The sequence below is a fragment of the Pinus tabuliformis genome, chromosome X, assembly GCF_031772625.1.
Source record: "Pinus tabuliformis cultivar Carrire ecotype Pingquan chromosome X, CPIR1, whole genome shotgun sequence".
Classification (NCBI taxonomy): Eukaryota; Viridiplantae; Streptophyta; class Pinopsida; order Pinales; family Pinaceae; genus Pinus; species Pinus tabuliformis.
Genome location: NC_142308.1, coordinates 1,705,011,376 through 1,705,034,480, shown reverse-complemented (window position 1 = coordinate 1,705,034,480; position 23,105 = coordinate 1,705,011,376). Strand labels below are relative to the sequence as shown.

The 23,105-nt window shown below is 40.5% G+C and overlaps 1 protein-coding gene across 6 annotated transcripts in view; it reads left to right on the top strand.

Moving 5' to 3' along the window:
• Positions 1–23,105, top strand: part of LOC149146555 (protein TRANSPARENT TESTA 9-like) — a 216,899-nt gene that overhangs the window by 98,951 nt on the left and 94,843 nt on the right. For all 6 annotated transcript variants that reach the window (XM_089449879.1, XM_089449877.1, XM_089449878.1 and 3 more), the window contains exon 13: positions 250–360. In XM_089449879.1, the coding sequence (XP_089306005.1) occupies positions 250–360 (111 nt within the window). The remainder of the gene's footprint in view (positions 1–249; positions 361–23,105) is intronic.

The following is a 23,105-nucleotide window of genomic DNA, read 5'->3' as shown; positions in this document are numbered from 1 at the left end:
ACATGTTTCTACTAAGATTTTGGTTGCAGCATTTTGCTTCTTGTTTGTATATTATAGGGATAGAAAAATGTTTTAGTATTTCTTCTTCACTTTTTGGGTAATAATTTTATTATGGTGAAAAATCTATTACATTTTTTATGGTTTGATTCTTAGAATGTGCAAATGTATATTGCTTTTTAAATTTTGTAATATATATAAAACTAAAAAAATTACTAAACAATGCTTGGGTCTTGTTTTCTGCACATGCAGCAAGCATTAATGGGCAGCAAATCTGATGAGGAACAATTGTTTTCGCCAACTTCATCGGGTTGGAACGACGAGGCTTATAATGATCTTGAGCTCTGCCTAAGAAACCTCAAGGTATCATGGATAAGTCTAATTGAGGCTGATTTCTTTGTTTAGGAGGATGTTATGTATGGAGGTAAAAGCAAGTATTTAGCTTATGCATGATGCAGATAGAATCTCACTAATATGACAATTGAAAATCTCTGTGCCTTTGTGAAATCTAAGTCTGATTATTCTGTTTGTTTTGATTGATGTACTGCCCTGTTTATCAGAAGGCTTATAATGAGCTTGAGCTTTGCCTACAAAATCTTAGAGAACTTATGGATAATTATGTTTGAAGCTGATATATTTGTGGTTAAGAGCATGCTTTGTGCGAAGGTAAAGCCATGCATTTAGTTTATAAATGATGAAAACAATATTTTATTAACTTTACACTTGACCACCAGAATGACTTTGTGGAATCTGATGCCTGAATATTTTTCTTCAAATGATTTATTTGCTGCCTTGTTAATTAATTTTTACTAATGAAATGGAAATAAATTATATTAATGCCTACTCATGACCAAAATAGGTCAACGGAATATGAAAGTACAACCTGCCAAACATGCAGTAGGTGGAGTGCAAAACTCATCTGCCATTAGTACAAAGGAAACCCTAGCTAGAAGAACAAGAAGTAAAGACCTACTTATTATAGGGAGCCAACTGCCAATGCAATCTCCAAGTAGAAGAAGAATAGATTGTAAGTAAAAAGAACAATAGTTGCTATTGCCCTTGGAATAAGATAAGATAAGATAATTTTATTAATGTCCGACAAATGACCAAAGAAGTAGGTCAATGGAACTGATAAGTACAACCATTGAGTACAATGCAGGAGTGCCATCACAACTCCTAGAAAATGCAAAAAAATAATACAAAGAAAGAAGCTTACATATATTTATAAAACTGTGATGAAGATATGATGATATAAAACACTATGTGAGTTTGTCCAAGACTTGAAAGGTGGACAACCCAAAACAAGAACTTGTCAAGAGAGAGAGAGTGAGGTAGGGAGATCAGATAATGGGGCTGATGATGTGAAGGTCCCCTGAGTCTGATGGTTGAGGGCGAGGGGGAAAACTGGGCACTGGCTTGCTATCAGCGTCTTTTGTAACCATCAAGGAAGTTGTTGGAAACATAAGCATTAATTGTTATTAGCATCAAAGAAACATAAACATCATCGATACCATTCAAAAATGCATAACAAATAGAAACATTAGACAAAGATTTTTAGGTGGAAACCCCTCCAAGACACAAACCACGAACACTTCTTAATATTTTTCTTCAAAACATTTGTCTAGTTTTCAACTCCAACTGAAGGAGGCTCCAACCCCTGATTTACAAGCTCCAACCTATAGGACGCTCCTACGCCCTATTTACCAATTGCAACTAGGAAGACACTCCAATGCTATGGTTTACATACTCCAACCTAAAGGTGCTCCAACACCTTGTGCACTAGCTGCAGCTGGATGGTGTTAGTTTCTGTAGCATCGTAGGTGCTCTAGTCTCGAAACTTTTTGGAGATGCTAAATCACAGGAGTTTTCCATTACCCATAAATCATTATTGCTTCCATCTAAAAGTGTTCAATTAGATTATTAGCCTATTTTTTAATTATTTCCAAAGTTTAAGCTTAGGAAAATGGGTTAATTAATCAAAATTAATTGAGATAAGCTCTGAATCATCTAGAAGCTCACACGGATCAATCCAGAATTGATCTCAACCATCGATTATGTTTTAATCTTGGCCGTTGGAGTTCCAACTGGAGATTATATGAGGAGGTCGATGGGTAGATGGAGAACACATCAATGCAGATACTCAGTTGCCCAGGCAGTTCGGTTTTTCAGTAGCAGAGATTCAGAAGATCGAGCCAGAGGGTGAGTAGCAGGTGGCAGAGGAGGTCAACAACATTTCTAGATGAAGTCTTCCAGATTTGGAAGAGGCAGTGAGAGGGAGTGCGAAATTCCCAGAGGGTTTGCACATGCATAGCAACAGAATAATGCGATCTAGCTAGAGACGCTAGTGATTCAACAACTGGAGGTCAGGATTTTGGTCTGATGATCCAATGAGTCAGTTCTAGATCTAAAGAGACAAAACTGTAGATTTCAGAGTTTTCTAGGGGCAACTACAACAGAGCCTGCGCAAGCTCTACGCAGAGGTTGACGCAGAAGGTTCTGCGTGTGGCTGAGGAGGCATATCCGGGGACAAAAATCCGCTGTGGGGTGGGGAAAATTCCCCACAATAATTTTTCCAGTATTTCTCTTAGATTGGATTGTGGGTAGAGCATCCAAATATGTTACTCAGACTTTTGCTGCTGCATAATAAAATAAACCCTCATACTACTGCACCGATTTTCCCACATCGGGGTTTTCTGGGGACAATTGTCCAAAAATAACAGTGTCAAATTTTTTGTGTGTTCTCTAGAATTTCTCAGTTTCCAACATTTTATTTTCCACATCATTTTTATGGTGAAAATTGCAGTTGTGATTTTATTCATTGTTGGCTATAGAAAATAAAATGCATATTAAATTTACAGTTAGAATAATAATTTCCAGTTGTTGCAATAGTTGAAATTTTCACGTGGTATCAGAGCTATTTTGATTGGACAGGAAGCTCAGAAGCGAAAGGTAGAAATTGTCTAGATTCAGAGGGAGCCTGGCAGTATGATTTCCAGATTTGCGCAGAGGATGGCTTAGTAGATGGACCTGATGGGTAGAGGGTTCGTTTTTTCCATTATTGTTGGCAGGAAAAGTTTGCAGAGCCCAATAACAGTTCTAGCAGGCAATAGAAAAGCCTGGAATTTTTTTCCGGTGAAGCAGATCAATATTTTCATTGAGCGGTTTTTGCTTGTCTGGGCACAAAAGGTTTTGTAGTAGGTTGCTAGAGAAAAATCAGTGCCAGGTGGAAGAGGAATAACACAAATTTGTCTTCAGTAAATTCTTCAGTATGACCATGGGCAAAGTTGACATTCAGGGGGCTTTAGATTTGTCTTCCAGGTTGGAGGACAAATTTGCTTGCCTATCAGACTCAGCTTCACAGGATTTCTAGTATATAGATAATGGAGTGTCAACTCATATGACAGGGGTTAGAGAATATTTCTCTAGCTACAAGGAGGAGCAGATGGACTTCCAAATTACGATGGGAAACCTAACAAAGTGTCTTCCTGTGGGGAGAGGTACCATCGATTTTCAATGGGAGTTAGGAGAAAGTACCAACGCTACAGATGTACTGCATGTGTCAGGATTGGTTATGAACTTGATTTCGGTATCCCAGTTATAGGATAAGGGATATGATATCCACTTGTAGGGAAGAAGGTGTTTGTCAAACACTTTCGCTGGAATAAGGTGAGATAGATTGTAGTTTGAAGCAACAGGTTGTACAGATTGTAGCTCGACACTCCAATGCCACTAATAGGTAGTGACAGTAGTAGTGGGAAGGAATTGAATGAGCTATGGCATAGGACAATGAGACATTTACACCATGGAGCACTCAAGATGCTCAAGGAGACAGTAACATGGGTTTTAGAACTTGGCACAGAATACGATGATGTGTGCAAAAGGTGCGTGCTTGGGAAATATGCTAAGGCAACATTCCCAAGAAGTGACAACAAAGCAGATGGCGTCTCAGGACTTTACACTAAGACATTTGTGGCCCAATGTCCACTAGAGCTCTCAATGGGGCCGAATACTTCGTTACCTTTGTTGATGACTATTCTAGGAAAACCTGGATCTATTTCTTTAAGACCAAGGATGACGTCCTTAATTGTTTTAGGGAGTTTAAGGCTCTTGTTGAGAATGCGATAGAGAATAAGATCAAGGTGCTTTGCTCAGATAATGGAGAGTATATTGATAAAGACTTCACAGATTTTTGTGCGAAGTGTTGATTTGGGGTAGCATCGGATGTGCTCTAGCCACGAAATTTGGTGGAGAGGTTGGGGCACATGAGATCTCCAATACCAGAAAAGGGTTTGGGCAGATTCTAAACAGATCAAGAGATATTAAAATAATTAATATTTTTAAGGGAGTCCCTAAGTCTAAACTTAGGGAAAATAAAATATTAATGTCTATTAATATGAATCTGTGTTAGAGTGGTCCAAAAGACATGGATCAAGCCAGATCTAATCTTAACTGTTGATTAGGGACTTAATCTTGGCCGTTGAGATGTCAACAGGAAAAGTATAAGAGGAGGCTTGAGGGTCACTTGGAGAATACACTAGATGATCAGCCATTCTATTCTCTACAACGGGGTTTGTTAAGAGAGATAGAATCAGTGATCGGGAGAACAGCTGAGGGGCATGAGTATAGAGAAACAGAGAAGGCAAAGATTGTGCCGGGAAAGCAGTGCAACAGCCAAGGGGAGTGACGCTGAGCTAGCAGGGGCTCACGCACGGCCACGTAGAGGCAGCCAAGTGATGCGCAGAGCAACAAAGAGGCCAGCGTGTCTGACACAGAGGCCCATAAAGGTGACGTAGGGCCTCTTGGGGCTGACACAGACCAAGAAAGGCTGACGTAGGGCCAGTGTGAGACAGAGAGGCGCTGACGCAGTCCAAATTGGGTAGACGCTGGGGCTGCAAAGCAGTTTTGTGCTGAGGAGCTGTCAGAAGGATTTTCCAGGGTTTCAACTAGGAGATTTCTCTCAAACTCTGAGGTATAGCCGCTAAGGAAATTCTTTGTTGGGTAGGCCAGTTTCAGCACCCAGATTGTACTCTGATATTGCTTAATAAGAAAAACCCTCAGATAGCTGCACCGGTTTTCCCGCATTGGGTTTTTCCAGGGACATTGGTCCAAAAATAATGGTGTCATGTGGTGTGTTTGTTCTTGTTTCTTTTAGTTGCTGATCTGTAATATGTTGAGCATGCATTGGTGTTTTTTTTTTCAGTATTTACTTTGTAAATAACTTGTTAAGGAAAAATAACAAGTAGGTAGGAATAAATCAGATAAAGTGCATGAAGGGTTTCTAAACTAAGTAAAATTAGAAACTTCAACACGAAGGAAGGCATTAGAAGAGAGTGGACAATTCCATACAATCCATAGCAGAATGGGGTAGCGGAGTGGAAAAACAAAACTATAGTTGGGGCTACAAAAGCAATGTTATATGACCAGGATTTGCCCATGTTTCTATGGGTAGAGGCATGTAACACAACAATGTATATTTAGAACAAGACTCCTCATAGAGCATTGGGGAACAAAATGCTAGAAGGGTTCTTCATAGGGAAGAAACCAAAAATTAGTCATTTCAGGATCTTTGGTAGCATTGCTTATTGCCATGTGTCAGATGAGAAGTGCACCAAATTGGATTATATTGTAGAAAAGGGGCTCCTCGTTGGGTATAGCGAAACCTCCAAGGCATACATGATCTATATCCCTAGCAATAGGAAGATTGTAGTGAGATAGGACGTAAAGTTCATGGAAGATCGAGCTTTCAAGAGATCTCATGAGATGCCTGCAAGTGATCAAAATCAACCAAATCAAGCTCCATGTTAAAATTTGGGTACCAGAGGACAAGTGGTTCCCTAAGGCTTTGATCTTTGGCCTAGGGAAAAGTGTCCAAATTTATTTGTACTTTTCTCCTAAAGTGACTTTATAAGTGGTAAAGTCAATTTAATTTAAAAGTGACTTTATAAGTGGTAAAGTTACATTCTAATTTAAAAGTGACTTTATAAGTGGTAAAGTTACATTCTAATTTAAAGGTGACTTTATTAAACTCAATGAAGAATTAGAAAGTGAAAAAGTGACTATGGAAATAAAATGCTGAGTGGGTCTTTATTTAAGTGGGTGAGTTAAAAAATAGAAAGTGAGAATTAAATGCACATTTATTTTCATTCTTGGATCTAAATGAATCTCAGGCATTAGATCTCAGGGTAACCCAAAAGGTCATTTAAAGAATAAAATGAGAAGAGAAGAGGAAAAAATCATTCATTCTTTCATGAGCATTTGAGAGAAAGAGAAGAGAGAGTAAAGAGAAAATTTCTAAGCAGTGAGGAAGTGAGGGAGATTAGCAAGAAGACATTTCAGCAAATCTGGGCAGCAACATTTATTGGCATGCATCCCAAGGCAAAATCGTACAACAGGAGAATGGCATAGATATCGAGGAAGAGGGACATCACAGAAATCAAGGAAGAGGGACAACAGCAAGGGCACGGTTTTTGACGCTGGTCGTACAACATTTAATGCTGTTTTATTGTTGGAGAGTTTTTGTTTTGGCTGTTTGCTGATTGGCACGATTTTCAAGGCAGAGTTCAAGCACGAAAATCGAGATAAGTTGTAATTTGTGGTTGTTGGAATTTTTACTGTGTATTTCAGTTTCTCTATAAAAGCATTTTCAGAAATAAAGAAGAGCTCTCAAACTGGTTTTCCCCAAGAGTTGTAGCGGGTTTTTTCAAGGTCACATTGACCAAAAATCACTGTGTTATTTTCTGTGTGGCTATCATAATTTTGTTGTGTTTTATTTATGCAATTTAAGTAGTTGTGAAATCTCTAAATTTGTGTTTTCAGAAAATTGTTGTCATTTCGAGATTTTAAAATTTTTATCATGCTTGGATTTAAAATATAATGCATGGAGTGATAAGGAAAACTAATAATTGGAGTGGGGTTTGAAATTTCTTCGCTCCATTGGTCCAGTAAAAGCATAATTTGGTCACTCTCAATAGCAAATGTACCACAAAATGCAAAAGATGGTTGGGACATACAAATTTAGCGCGTGGGCAAAAGCCAAACATGAGCTCTACCTCTTATCCATGGCCATCACCCTAGTTCCTAGGAGCCTTAGATGAGCCCCCTCCATCATTAAGGTACCCGTGATTGTCCCAATACCTGGTGGGCAATAAACTGCCCCACCTCAAGGGGATATTGTTAAATTTGGACAACTAGGTCCAAACTCCATGTTCTGATGGTCAGATTAAGAGGCTAATATTTTTGTTGGATTCCTCTTTCTGTGAGGTGTAAAATCCATATAAAAATAGTCTTAATCCGATGAGCAGAACTTATATTTTGAATTTATTATTCTTAATAAATTATATGTGCAAGGTCAGCCAGTTTTGTAATGTAGGCTCACATGCCCAACAGATGTGTCACACACCCTCATTGATGGATATATATACAGGAAAAGTTGGAGAGAATTTGATCACAACACAACTCACATCTTCCTCTCTCATCCTAAAAAGTACGAGCTACCTGGAGGACGAATTTCAACCACACGTGGGAAGGACGAAGAGGATTTTTCTGCTGCTAGGGTTTCTGCTGCTAGGGTTTCGCAGAAGTTTGACCAGCGTTGACTTTGGTCAACGCTTGGTCCAAACAAGCTGAAAACTTGTGGGAGGTTCGATTTTTGAAGGCCGTACTACCTGGCACAAAAATCGAGGTCAAAGGGTTGACCGTTTTGCTGCTGCGTTGACTTTTAGCTTGCTGCCCCTGCGTTGACTTTTCAGGACAGCGTTGACTTTTGTAGAACTGACTTGGGTTGACTCATCTACTGGTTGGAGGGTTGTTGTGACACATGCTGGGCTGGCTGACCAAAGGAGACTTTGCTGGTTGAAGCATCCTGTTGACCGCCGAAACGAACACATACATTTTTCTTGTTTCTGATTTGTCTTCTGTAAGATCTGCTTATATGTTCTATCTGCATTTTGCTTATCTTCTTGTATGATTGCTGTGAGAAAAGTGAAATTGCTCTTAGCATAGAACATCTACAAAACTTTACATGGTATCAGAGCTGAGGTGAAGACAAACTCTATCTATAGCAATCATCATCGAAGGAAATGTATTCCTCTAAGCTTGAATTCAGGGAGAATGACAAGCTGACTGGAAGTGATGACTTCCATGCCTGGAAGATGTTATTAGATCTCAAATTGGAAGATCATGATCTCCTAGATCATGTGACAGGGAAGATTCAAGAACCTCCATCAAATGCCTCTGCTGCTGTTAGAACCAAGTATAAGAAGGGAGAAATCAGAGCAAAGCTGCTGATCAGGGAATCCATAAATAAGAGTCTGGTTGCCTACATATCTGAACTAGGCACATCCAAGGAGATGTATGACAAACTGATACTTATGTTCCGAGTAAACAATGTGAACCAAGTGCTATTCCTCAAGAACAAGTTGAAGAATATGAAGAAGGGCCGAGACGAGTCTATTCAAACTTTCTTTATGAAGTTGACCGAAACCAGGAACAATCTGCTAGCTATTGGGGAGACAATAGCTGATCGTGAGATGGTTCTCACCGCACTTGGAGGACTTTCATATGAATGGCAAGTATTCACAACTACCATTCTCAACAACAATACCATCCCTAACTTTGATGAGCTTCTGTCTAGATGTATGCAAGAAGAAACAAGGATGAAGGAATTTGATAATGAAAGAAATGTTGCCTATGTTGCTCATTCCCGAAAGAAGAACTCTGGTGGTTCTAAGGACAAAGGAAGGACTAAGACTCAAGAGAAGAAGGGTAAATGTTTCACCTGCCATAGGACTGGACACTATGCTAGAGAATGCCCCTTCAAGAAGAATTCTCCCGATAGTGGCGACAACAACAACAACCGAAGGAATGGGAATCGAAGAAATGACAAATCCAAAGGAAAGAGGAAGGCTCACTTTGAAGGAAACAATCCACCTTCTAAAAGGACCAGAAATACCAGGTATGAGGAGTCTAATGTTGTTGATAAAAGAAATGAGTATATTCTAATATCTGCTCTCTCAGCTGCATCTCCGCCCGACACTATGGATGTCTGGCTAATCGATAGTGGTGCCTCAAGACACATCACCGGATTCAAGGAAGCACTTTCTGACATGGTTGAAAGGGATACTAATCTAGAAATTATCCTTGGGGATAATGCCACTTATCCTGTGAAAGGGACCGGGACTGTGACCCTCCACTTGTCTCAAGGACAAGTCCTCCATCTACAAGATGTACTCTATGTACCCAAATTGAAGAAGAACCTTGTGTCTGTATCTGCCATGGAAGACAAAGGATTCAATGTAACTTTCTCTGATGGAAAGGTACTCATGTGGAAGAAGAGCTTCAAGGAAGCTATCTCAATTGGTTTTAGAGTTGGTACACTCTACCAGGTTGGAGGGAGTCTGTTGGGAGCTATGACTTGTGATACTATCCGTCAAACCGAACTATGGCACCGAAGATTTGGACACCTTCATTACAAGGCTCTTCCCGAAGCAAGGAAGGTGGTGACAGGGATGCCTGATTTTGGAAATAATCATAAAGGTGTATGTAAGGGCTGTGCTGAAGGAAAACATACAAGGGGACCTTTCCCCTCAAGTGTCACAAAGACATCTGAGATATTGCAACTGGTCCATTCTGATCTTTCCGGTATGTTGCCTGTAACATCCCTGGGGGGATGTTCTTACTATATGACATTTACTGATGACTTCTCTCGCAAAACCTGGATATACTTCTTGAAGAAGAAGGATGAGGCTTTCATGTGGTTCCGTACCTTCAAAGCCTTGGTGGAAAATATGACCGGAAAGAAGATCAAGATTTTGAGGACTGACAATGGCACTGAATATGAGTCAAATGAGTTCAAAGACTTTTGCAGAGAAGCTGGCATTAAGAGGGAGACTACCACTGCATATACTCCTGAGCAGAATGGTGTTGCTGAACGCAAGAATAGGACTATTGTGGAAGCTGCCCGTGCCATGCTATGTGACCAGGGTCTTCCAAAGTTTCTGTGGGGAGAAGCTGCAAATACTGCTGTGTACATTCAAAACCGATGCCCTCATTCCGCTTTGGACTCCAAAACTCCCGAAGAGGTTTTCTCTGGTAAGAAACCTGATGTCTCACATTTTAGAATTTTTGGATGTCCTGTCTATTTTCATGTGCCGAAAGAAAAGAGAAGTAAGCTGGATGCTACTGGGAAGAAAGGAATGTTTGTGGGCTACAGTGAGACTTCTAAGGCATATAGAGTCTATGTACCTGGTCAAAGGGAAGTAGAGATAAGCCATGATGTCACTTTTGACGAAGATGCTTCCCTGAAGAAAGTAGTAGATCTTCCTAGATCTGAAGAAAACCATGAAGAAAGACCTGGAAATCTGGAAGAACCCCAGGATGAGACTATGCCTGATGTTGAAGGGCCAATGGACCCTATTGATCCTTCCCCTTCTCTAGGAAAGAGGCCATCATGGCTCAGGGACACCCTCGAAGATGCTGAGGGTCATGCTGCCCCAAGGGGAACATTCCGAGAAAGCAAGAAGCCGTGTAGATACCAAGGGTATCTAGCTGCCATGAGTACTATTATACAATCTGAACCTGGATCTTTTGAGGAAGCCATCAAGCATCAAGTCTGGAAGGATGCTATGCATGAAGAATATGAGGCTATTATGAAGAATGATGTCTGGGATGTGGTCCCGAGACCGAAGGACAAATCTGTTGTCACCGCTAAATGGCTCTACAAGATTAAACATGGATCTGATGGGAGTGCTGAAAAGTTTAAGGCAAGATTTGTTGCCCGTTGCTTCTCTCAAAAGGAAGGAATTGACTATGACGATATATTTGCACCTGTGGCTCGATATACCACCATCCGTTCCATCATAGCCCTTGCTGCTACGCAAGGATGGAGTCTTCATCAGATGGATGTCAAGACCGCTTTTCTGCATGGTGCAATAAAGGAAGAGGTGTATGTAGAGAAACCTCTGGGATTTGAAGTTCAAGATCGAGACACTTATGTCTGCAGGTTGAAGAAAGCCCTCTATGGGTTAAAGCAAGCACCCAGAGCTTGGTATGAGAGGATGGATAGTTACTTGATGAAGCTGGGCTTCACTCGAAGCAATGCTGATCCAAACCTTTACTTTAAGGTTGAGGAAGAAAAGCCTCTCATTCTAGTGCTGTATGTGGACGACCTCTTCCTGACAGGTGATGACCCTCTCATTCATCAATGTAAGAGGGAGCTTGCTGCTGAGTTCGAGATGAAAGACCTAGGACTGATGCACTATTTCCTAGGCCTGGAGGTCTGGCAGAGACCTGGAGAGATTTTCCTTTCTCAAGGAAAGTATATTGTGAAGCTTCTGGAAAGATTTGGGATGGTGGACTGTAAGTCCGTGTCGACACCAATGGAACTCAACTTTAAGAAGTTGAGTGGCAGCGCTGCAGGGCCTATCTTGGCCAATCCTACTGAGTATCGTCAACTCATAGGAGCTTTGATGTTCTTAGTGAACACCCGTCCGGACATATGTTTTGCAGTGAATACTTTGAGTCAACAGATGGTTGAGCCTCATCATTTTCACTGGGTTGGTGCCAAGAATCTTTTGAGATATCTTCGGGGCACGATAAACCATGGGCTGAGATACACTGCCGGGAGTGTGATACTCCGGGGATATACTGATGCCGATTGGGCTGGCAGTGTGGTGGATCGTAAGAGCACATCTGGATGCTGTTTCAATCTTGGTTCTGCTTCGATCTCATGGATGAGCAGGAAGCAGAAGTCGGTGGCTTTGAGCACCGCGGAGGCCGAATACATTGCTGCTAGTATGGCCTGTTGTGAACCAGTTTGGTTGAGGAAGCTCTTTAGTGAGCTGTTCCAACATGTGCTAGATACCACTGTAATACTCTGTGATAATCAGAGTGGGATTCGTATGACTGAGAATCCTGTGTTCCACGACCGATCCAAGCATATTGATATCAGGTACCACTTTATCCGGGATATGGTACAGCGAGGCGCCGTAAGGCTCGATCATATAGGAACTGATGAGCAGGTCGCGGATATTCTCACTAAGCCCCTGGGGAAGGTCAAGTTCCTAACCTTCCGTGAGAGTCTTGGTGTCGTGGAAAGACCCTATGATGTGGGTCCTGTTGGACGATGAGCTCTGGGAGCTCTGGGGGGCTTTGGGGATAGCTTCTCGGAGCTATAAGCACTCATAATGCTTCTGCCCCACCCTGGTGATTATTGAGCTGGTTCGCCACTCATTTAATCTGTGCCCCGTATGCATCCTACCCATTGAGTTCAGGGCTCATGGGAAGTACCTCTCATTTGGCCAATGAGGTGTGGAAAAGCTAGAGACTATTAGCAAAGACTGATGGACGCATCAGAGATTGCCGTACTCTCTATCTAGGATGGCATGGTCCAACCACTTGATCTGGGATCAAGATTTGTGAGGTCTGGGACCTCTGGACTGATTATGTCAGTCGGGGAATGATGTCTTTGTGACTGACCCACTTCTGTTCTGAAATAAAGAAGCCAGCAAAGCAAGTTTCGGCGGGATGACTCACGATGTTAATTGCACTAATAGATGGAGTTCTCCCTAGTTGAGAGGGAGTGTTAAATTTGGACAACTAGGTCCAAACTCCATGTTCTGATGCTCAGATTAAGAGGCTAATATTTTTGTTGGATTCCTCTTTCTGTGAGGTGTAAAATCCATATAAAAATAGTCTTAATCCGATGAGCAGAACTTATATTTTGAATTTATTATTCTTAATAAATTATATGTGCAAGGTCAGCCAGTTTTGTAATGTAGGCTCACATGCCCAACAGATGTGTCACACACCCTCATTGATGGATATATATACAGGAAAAGTTGGAGAGAATTTGATCACAACACAACTCACATCTTCCTCTCTCATCCTAAAAAGTACGAGCTACCTGGAGGACGAATTTCAACCACACGTGGGAAGGACGAAGAGGATTTTTCTGCTGCTAGGGTTTCTGCTGCTAGGGTTTCGCAGAAGTTTGACCAGCGTTGACTTTGGTCAACGCTTGGTCCAAACAAGCTGAAAACTTGTGGGAGGTTCGATTTTTGAAGGCCGTACTACCTGGCACAAAAATCGAGGTCAAAGGGTTGACCGTTTTGCTGCTGCGTTGACTTTTAGCTTGCTGCCCCTGCGTTGACTTTTCAGGACAACGTTGACTTTTGTAGAACTGACTTGGGTTGACTCATCTACTGGTTGGAGGGTTGTTGTGACACATGCTGGGCTGGCTGACCAAAGGTGACTTTGCTGGTTGAAGCATCCTGTTGACCGCCGAAACGAACACATACATTTTTCTTGTTTCTGATTTGTCTTCTGTAAGATCTGCTTATATGTTCTATCTGCATTTTGCTTATCTTCTTGTATGATTGCTGTGAGAAAAGTGAAATTGCTCTTAGCATAGAACATCTACAAAACTTTACAGATATTCACTGCTACATATCACACGTCATGCTCTCCATTCCTTAGAGTCCCGAGCAGTTATAAAGAAAAACATAATCAAAGGCAAAAGGCATATGAAGAAGTGTGGGAAAACAAAGGCCAGGGTAACTCATGTACCACGATTTTCTCCCTCCTACACTCATATGCCCAGGTGTGGGCTTCCCTTGTTATAGCTAACCAATGTACCTTGGCATGTGGTTTAGATGTTTCCCCTTATCCCCACTCCATTCCATCATTATATCATTTGCCACCTACCTCTTAAAGGATGTACTATGGACAACCACTCCCTTTAGAGGTTGAAACCACCTAATAAGGTCCTTGGTTAACCCCCTTTTGAGCTTTAGAGACACTTGTACTCGCCAAAGCTCACTATGGAAGGACATGCCACCATGAACTGGCCCATTGATCCCATGATTTGTAAGCATTATTATTTGACTATCCTAATGATTTGTTGTATTGGAGGGCAAGGGGACTCATTGGATCCTATGCAAGATTGCAGGTGGGTCTTCATTTAGGGTTTGGTCTCCTTATATGGGGTCCTAGCCCCTAGAGGGCCACATTGGCACTTGTAAGGTGAGCGTTGAGAGCCATGGGCCTCCACTGTAGGATATATCACTTCATGAATCCCCAACAATGTTCATTGATTGCTCGTGTTCCACCTTTTGGATGAGGATGATGCACCTGGTCCACCATGCCCAACCGACTACACAGTTGCACCATATACTTGGTAGATGCTCCAGGATGCCTCCTGCTGCAGATGGATGGTTTATCTCATCACTCTAGTGCTTACAGATGGTCTATAGACATATTTGATTCATTTGGAGACCCATGAGGATGTCCTTGTGCTCCCACACCCACTTGGGAGCACCACAGGTTCCTGATTGGATTACAAGTGGCCAACCCCCTTGTCTACTATGCTTGGAGTCCTTTTCCTCATCATGGCACTCCTTGGACTTCATTAGGCCTGCTCAAAGGCCCAACGACTCATTTTGTTGATCATTCGGCCCTCTTGAGAGGCTTATCTTTACATTATTGAGCTATTTGGTGGGCTTGTCACCAAAAGTTTTGTTATTATGCACATTCTTTTATTTTAGGGGCTAAATTAGGCCTAATTAACTAAATCAAATTCATTAGGGAGTGTACAAATAGATTAGAGGCGTTTCTTTTCTCTCATCATCACTTGGATTGGATCATTCTCTCTTGTGAGATTTTTGCTATTGTTTTTGGAGGACGAAATTGGATGGATGGATGAATTTTGATGTTTGGATCTCTTCATTTTTATCTTGGAGCTTCTATATTGGCATATGATGATGATTGGATATACTTTTTCTCACATGTAAGTTCTCTTTTAATGCTATTTTGTCATTTTCTTATGTCACATGCATGTTGCTGGGTAATTTCGCTATACGAGGCTGAAATTTGTTGCTTTCTTGTGTGAAATAATGAAATTTGTCTTTTTATAGCGTTGCATCATGTCATGGGCCATGTTTGAATAAGTGAATGTTCCTAGAGATATTTGTAAAATTTTTATCTTGATAAGTCATCACATATTGCACATTGAAGTATAAAGACCTTGAAGCAATTGTCCCATGCCCTAATTGCCATGCGAAATTGGCCTAAAGGCCTTCTTGATGAAGTGAAACTATCCCAAGCATTGGAATCTCATTGAGTCTGATTCTCCCAAAAGATTAGGCACTAGTCCTCCATAGGTGATTGCCATAAAGAACACTCTTTATCACCTCCCCCTCTTTCTTCTAGGCCTAGCCTCCATAGGGGACCTAAGGCATCACACTTCTCACAAGATACACATAATTTTTTTTTGATCTTCTAGCCTCTATTGTGCTATTGTGCCTCCTAGTAGCCCTCCAATTTTGAAGCCATTTCAATAGTGGAGTCTTGAGATATTTCAAGCCCTAGATTTAAGATTGATTCTTGCCCTTTGATTCCCTCTAGTGACCCCATTAAGACCATTGTATTATGATTGGTAAAAAATCATCCTTTCATCTCCTTCTCCTCAATTAGGTCAAATATACCCTTAATTGATGAATTCTACCCCCTTGACCTAGTTTTGGGTCCACTTGGTCCTGTGTGGTCCCACAACCTCTTGAAGGTAATTTCACCAAGACCACCTGGAACCCAATTTTTCACAAGGATTTCTTTGAGTAGGCCCCGCCTTTATGAGTCCTATTTGCTAACCCTAGCCCTTGAGATCCCCTTGGCCCTTTTTAGAGAGCCTTACAACTTGCTTCTCAAGAAAGCAAATCAGAAAATTGAGTCTCTCTTGTGTATAGGCCCTTAGGAATCACTCTTTCTCCTTTATTGACTCATTCATCTAGTGATTCCCTTCACACCAGGTCTCCTCCCATCAATGAAAGTCCGTAAAGAGTAGGGAGCTTTAGCAGAGGTGGCAGTTCGCTATTGCTCCATTATTTCCCTTGATCTAAGTGTTTCCCCTTAAGGATCCACTTCTAGGACCCATGCTAGTTTGAGCGGTAACAGGGCCTTGCTTGTGCTTTTGTTTTTGTTTTTGTATCTTGGAACTAGGCCCTTTCTTTATTTATCACCAAATCTTTCATTGGTGAATCATCTATTTGAATGACCTCCTTAGCTAAGGAAGGGTTTTGTTTTAAATTTGAAACTCAGTTGAAGTTCATTCACAAGCCTAGTATGAGGCTTTCAAAACCCATACAGTTCAGCTAATGTGGGTTCATTATCTCCTTCTTCTCGTGTTGTGTTGTCCACCGTTGTTTCCCTAGGTGCCTCCTTTGCATCTTTTTACATTTGACTCATAGGAACTGGTTCAATGGCCTCTGATATTTCAAATGGCTCAGGCTTCTGAGGAGGAGATAACATCTCTGTCCTACTCGCTCTCCTAGTTTTCCTTTTATAGACCTTTCTAACGCTGGCACAGGGACAATGTTTTAGGAGCTGAAAACCTCCCCTTGCTTCTGGTTTTAATGGTGGAAGAGGAGGGTTCTCCCGCAAGCTTATGTGCCTTTTGCAGGTCTCTTCGTCTTTTTTTTTTTGATAACCAGAGAGTTAGGGTTTCTAGTGTGAAAATTCTATCACTGCAGCAACTGATTTACTTTTCCTACTTATTTTATCATAAGTTATTCATGAAATTATTTCAACAAACATTAAAATAAATATTGCTGCAGATATTACACTGTAATACAAAAACAAACATATGCACTAATGTCCCCGAAAAAACCCAATGTGGGAAAACCGGTGCAATAAGGGAGGATTTTATTATTCAGCAATTTTCTTGTACAACAGGGTGCCAAATTGGTTTACCCACAGATAGACAAACTTCCAGCACTTTTCTAAACCCAGCGTAGGCCCTACTAACCTCTGCTACAGCCTGAAACCCTATGTGTCAGCCTGAAATCCTCTATGTCAACCTACTGAGGCTTTGCACATCCTCTCTGGGCTTCTGCGTCACTCCTGCAGCCTCTGTGTGGATGACGCAGGCCCTTCTGGCTCTGCGCAGTCTTTGTTGCCTCTGCGGGGCTTCCTCTGGCTTTGCGCAGTCTTTGTTGCCTCTGTGGGGCTTCCTCTAGCTCTGCGTCTGCCTCTTTTGTGCTGATCTCTCGTCTCTTTGTTCCGTACTTGCTACCTCCTGACTACTCTCTAGACCACTGGTTCAATTTCTCAGCAAACCCCGCTCCAAAAATTGAATTGACTGGTCTCCCTCAGTGTATTCTCCAAGTGCCCCTCAAGCCTCCTCTTATACTTTTTTTGTTGACATCTCAACAGCTGAGATTAAGTCCCTAATCAACGACTAAGATTAGATCTGGCTTGATCCATGTCTTTTGGACCATTCTAACACAAATTCATATTAATACACATTAATATTTTATTTTCCCTAAGTTTAGACTTAGGGACTCCATTAAAATTATTAATTATTTTAATATCTCATGATTTGTTTAGAATCTGCCCAAACCCTTTCTGGGTATTGGAGATCTTATGTGCCCCAACCTCTCCACCAAATTTCGTGGCTAGAGCACATCCGATGCTACCCCAAATCAACATTGTGCTGTACCGAAACCTCCAAAGAACAAAAAATGATCCCAGGTTCTATTCAATTTCCTCAAATGGTCTACCACTAATAATTTAATTAGGTCTTTATGATACACAACAGACTTGGGCTTAGTTTGAACCTTGGCTGCCATTTTTTTTAAACTCATTAGCAAGAAAAAAGGCAGATTGATACGTATCTTGTTGAAGAAAGTGTAACTAGGCTCGGTCTTCGTAAATGTACTTTTGATATTTGTATTTATTCAAGAAAAAAATATTTTTGTTATATTTATCAATGAGTTTCTTGCTCATTGAAGTAGGTCAAGCACATATTTAAGTGCTTCTAGGAAGTCTAAGAGTCAATGTATTTATTGAAGACCCCTAAGGGCATGGTACACTATGTATACACTTGTATAGGAGTCAAAGGAAATATCTCCAAGCGAAGTCAAGTCCTCTCCATGCAACGACATCCTCTTAGCAGCAAAAGTGATGAAGAAACACCAAGTCGGCCTACAGTCAACAAGTCGGCCTAAATGAGGGACAATCCTCTATATATAGAGGCTGTCCACTCCCTCATAATGACCATCACTCACCTCTGAAATCAACAAGCAAGAGAAGTCAAGGAAAATTGAAGAAGGACGAAGTTTAAGGGGTTTGCAAGTGCAGTGAAGAAAGAAGGAAGAAAAGCGAAGTTTTGGGACTGTTTCTAGGGCAAAGTACAGTCACACGTGTGAGGAAAAGGAGGGCAGTCTGCGGGTATATCAGCAGCAAGATCATAGTCACACATTCATCTTTGTTTGGGCTAGAAACTCAGGCCTACAAGGCCTCCTACTCAAGTGAAGAAGACTCTCTCTCAAGCGAAGGTGAAAGGACCCTAATTCACAAGGATACCTTCCACATGTTCAAGAATCTAGGGCTGCTATACAGTCACATTAGTCTACATATACATCTCAAGAAGAATCTTGTTTGATCAAGAGAAAGGTGTCTCCATAAGTAAAGGACATCACTAAGTATAGAAGAGAAGCATCTCATCTAGAGCTCACATAAGCAAGGTCTATCTCCAGTCAAAGAACGAAGAAGGAGGACGAAGTGCCAAGGAGAAAAGTGCCGGAAGAAGGAAGACTAAGTGTCGGGGAACAAAGTGTAGAAAGGAGGAAGGACTTGACTTGTGCTTGGAGGACATTCTAGTCAAGGGTCTAGGGTTTGGCATTGATCAATAAGAAGCTTCAATAAGAGAAACTTACCAAAGGGTTTTCCTCTCTAAGAGAGAGAGGTTTTGGCCCTGGCAGAGAGCCAACATTTTGTGTTCTTGTTTCTTATGTTTTGGTAGCAGTTTGATGAAGTAAACAAACACACTAATAATAAGAAGAAGATCAAGCTAAGATAAATTGTAAAAGTACTTCACAAATTGTTATCAAGTCTAGAAGAATCCTACTATACACTATTGCCCTTGATTCTTCAACATGGTATCAGAGCTAAGGTGACACATCAAGGAAAGGGCATCTCAAGAACACTCATCAAGAAAGGACATCTACAAAAGTTGAAGCATCAAGGACAAGAAAGGACTACAAGAAGACTACAAAGCAAAAGGAGAAGCCTTTTGTATAAAGGCACCTACAAGAAGAGCAAATCAAGGAGGGACCTACATCAAGCCACACCATCTTCAAAAGGAAAAGCTCTACAAGCACAAGTCATCAAGCAATCAATCAAGTCCATTTGAAGAAAGCAACTTGAAGAACATCAAGATCCAAGGAAGGCAAACCATCAAGTCTTCAAGAAGAAAGCAAGTCCACTACATCTCAAACTCTAACAAGTAAGTATATGTCCCCTTCTGATTATACATCAATGTCTTTTTGCAAGGAAAGCAATAAATTGGTTGGGACCACTAACTTCCTTGCATGGAAGAAGAGGACTGATTTACTTCTCAAGGAGAATGAACTTCTAGAACACATCAAAGGGAATATCACTATCCTTGCTAAGGAACAAACTCAAGCCTTAGCCAAGTACAATAAGGATGAGACAAGAGCTCAAAGGATTCTAATAGAATCCATCAAAGACTCTCTCATTCCTTATGTCTCCAAACTTGAAACATCAAAAGAAATCTATGACAAACTAATAGAGCTATTCTCGATAAGCACAACTGGAGAAGTGATATCTCTTCAAAATGATTTGTATAAGATGAAGATATCAAAGGAAGGAATAGCTCCATACTTCATGAAGATCTTTGAGATGAGGGATCAACTTCAAGAGCTAGGAGAAGTCATGTCTGACAGAGAAATGACAATCGTAGTACTCAATGCTCTACTCGAGGATTGGGGCAACTTCACATCAAGCAGATATGCCAAGAAAGCTCACACCTTGTGGGGTTGAGGATTTTTCCCACATTTCTAGGTGTGCAATTTTGTGGACAACAGGCAAAAACATTGCTAGTAACTTGACGTGCTTTGCAGGTCCTGGATTATTCCAATCGGGTCAGGTGCATTAAATTTGTCATCCAATTTACAGTTGGTACCATTCAGAATGAGGGAACTGCCCGAAAGTTTCCTAGGGGGTTTTTTTCTAGAGAAAAAGAAAAAAATGTAGGAAATAGTCACATGAACTTCTGAGTTTACGAAAATTAATTTGAGGAAACATATTCATTGATAAAGCATACATCATTACTAATTTGAGTTCCATCTTCAATTAATATTCATGTATATCAAAAAAATGCATACGAGTTAAGCTAAGATAAGATAATTTTATTAATGTCTAATCAAGTAGGGAAAGTAAAAAAATCTAATTTCTCTAACATATAAATTGATATTTGAGGATGCAGATACATGAGAGGTTAAGCTAAGATAAGATAATTTTATTAATGTCTGATCAAGTAGGGAAAGTAAAAAATCTAATTTCTCTAACATATAAATTGATATTTGAGGATGCAGATACATGAGAGGTTAACATATGTGGATAAGAGGTAAATATGAGATAATATTCTTGTCAACCACACTGGCTTCTATCTCATCTGAGATACATTTGCAGGGGACAACATAATGTTATCAAAAAGCCATAGCACTAAAACATGGAAATGGGAACCCAATGAAAAACCTTAATGCATCAATGACAGGAATTAGGAAAGACTTTAGCTGACCCAAAAGGGACAAAATCCAGAATACGGGATAACCTCCCTCAAGCATAATTCCAAGGGGTTCATTGTCTATAAATAAAGCCACTGGCCAATCTATATATCAATGAAATGATAGAAATTCATAATATTCAAAGCAAAGACTGCTTAATGGGTAGATATTCGTTCAAGAACACCTCTTAGGAGATATTGAAGCTTAGGTCAAAAACATAGGGAGGAATAAAAGTCGAGGGAAAATAATGTTTCAAAAAGCATTCCCTGGGTTTATCTAGTAGGCAAGTGCTCAATAAAAGTCTCCATCTAGATTTATATTTTGAAGGCGATCATGCAGTTATTAAAGTGAGCTCTTAACAACCATTGAGGATATATCAGGGTAACCGATTGTTAAATGAATAAGCATTTACTAAAGAACTCAATGTTTTTGTAGTTTAAGGCATACCTTTATTTCTTGACAAACCTTATCTTGGGTGGCTTCCTTCCATACTCCTTGAGGATATAGCAAATGTCTTCCTAATCAAGACAATAGAGGGAGAATGGTGATTAGTATTTAATATAATCAAAACTAATGAGTACATGAAACAAAAATTGTAAGGAAATGAGATACTTATCTTTGGGAGTTGTTGGGGGCTCCCTCCAAAGCTTGAGGTATACTTATAAACTTACAAAAGAAAAAGTCTTTTCCAAAAACATGTTAAAACCTATAAATTCTAAATATCAAAAATAGAATAACTAAGACTAAAGGAAAAGGACTTAGTAGTGTAAGTCCCTTTTGTCAGATTCTTTGGGTTTGACTTTCTTTGGGTGTCCTTCTTCAACAATGTTGGCTTGATCTCTTTCTCTCTTCTTATTTCTTGGATTGTCAGGACAATCACTCCTGTAGTGACCCTTCTTATGACAATGATAACATTCTACCTTGGACATGTCAATTTTCTTCCTTGGTCCTTTCGATTTCTTTCCTCCATGTTGAGCAATGTAGGCATTTGATACTCCTTCAGGATTGGCAACTAGAGAGATCCTCAATTCTTCTTGACTGCAGGCAATCCATAGTTCTTCAAAAGTGGGAGCTTCCTTCCAACTGTTAGATCCTGCAGCAAATGCACCCCAAGTAGGTGGAAATCCTAATAGAGAAGTGATCACAAGTTCTTTGTTTGGAACAATTTCATCAATGGCCAAAAGATCATCCCTGATTCTTGCTATCTTCATAAAGGAGGAGGCCACTATGTCTTCTTTAGTCATCTTTGTGATCCTTAGCTCATTTTTCAAAGTTGCTACTTGACCAATGTTCTTAATAGTGAATAACTTTGACAAGGCTTCATATATTTCCTGAGCATGATTGATGTTGGCTATGAATGGGACAAGGTTGTCTGTTATTCCTTCTACCATTAGAGTCATGGCCACCAATTCTAGTTCCCTGAATTTCACTTTGTTAGCATCACTGGAGTCATTTGTAGGCTTCTTGACTTTTCCTTTAACCAAGTCTGGTACCTTGTTCTTTTCAAGGATGAGGTCAATCCTCTTCTTCCAGGACCTGTAGTTTGAGGCTCCTTCAAGTTTGTTCCCCCCTTGATTGTGTTAGACAACTTCCTTGAATATAGTAGATTCCTTCCTTGAGATAATCCTTTTGAATGGTTCCTTGATCAAGTGCTTGAGATTGCCTTTTTCTTCTTTCTTCACCAAAGCTTTGATACCATGTTGGAAAATTAGAAAGGCAGAAATATTTTCTTATCCTTGATAATTACTTGTGATATTCTTGATTTGTTATTACAATTCTTTATATCTTCTTTCTTTTCGTTCATCAAGCAATTATCAAAGCAATAGCACATAAAATAATGGACACTAGATGTAGGCACTATGCCAGGGAAAAAACCCCCTCGAGGGGAAAACCCAGTCAAGAAAATTCTTCCTTTCAATAGTATTTTTTGAGACTCTTCACCCTAGTGAAAGGCTAGACCTTCGCTCCACACCAAGTTAGCCTCCCAGATCTTTGACCTCCTTTCCAGCAACTTAGACTAGGCAGCAACTTTCGGCATCAGGCAACTTTTGTCATCAAGGAAACTTGGAAGACTTCAATCTCCCAATCTAGGGCACGAAAGAGAGAGAGAGAGAGAGAGAGAGAGAGAGAGAGGCACCAAAATTTTGTTTTTCTTCTTCTCCTTAGAATCCACCCAACTCGCACTTGTTTTGGCTTCCCGACTTCGAACTTCGCACTTCCCAACTTCCTTAGATATATCGAACTTGCTTGAGATGAGTTGCTCCAAATGACTTCGACTTGCTTCTATTTATAGCTTCGTGAGGTCGAATTAGTGTCCTTAGGCCGACTTGATCTCTTCTAGGCCGAATTGATGTGGAGGATACATAAATTACATTTGACTCAATACTTAACCTTTTTACATGATTCAAAATCCCAAGAAGGGTCTCTTTAAAAGTACAATGACTATTGACTCATAATAAGTCCTAGAAGTTCTCAATGGGGACTTTGACCTAAAACATGGTGACCCAAGCATGAAACCCATCCTTCAAT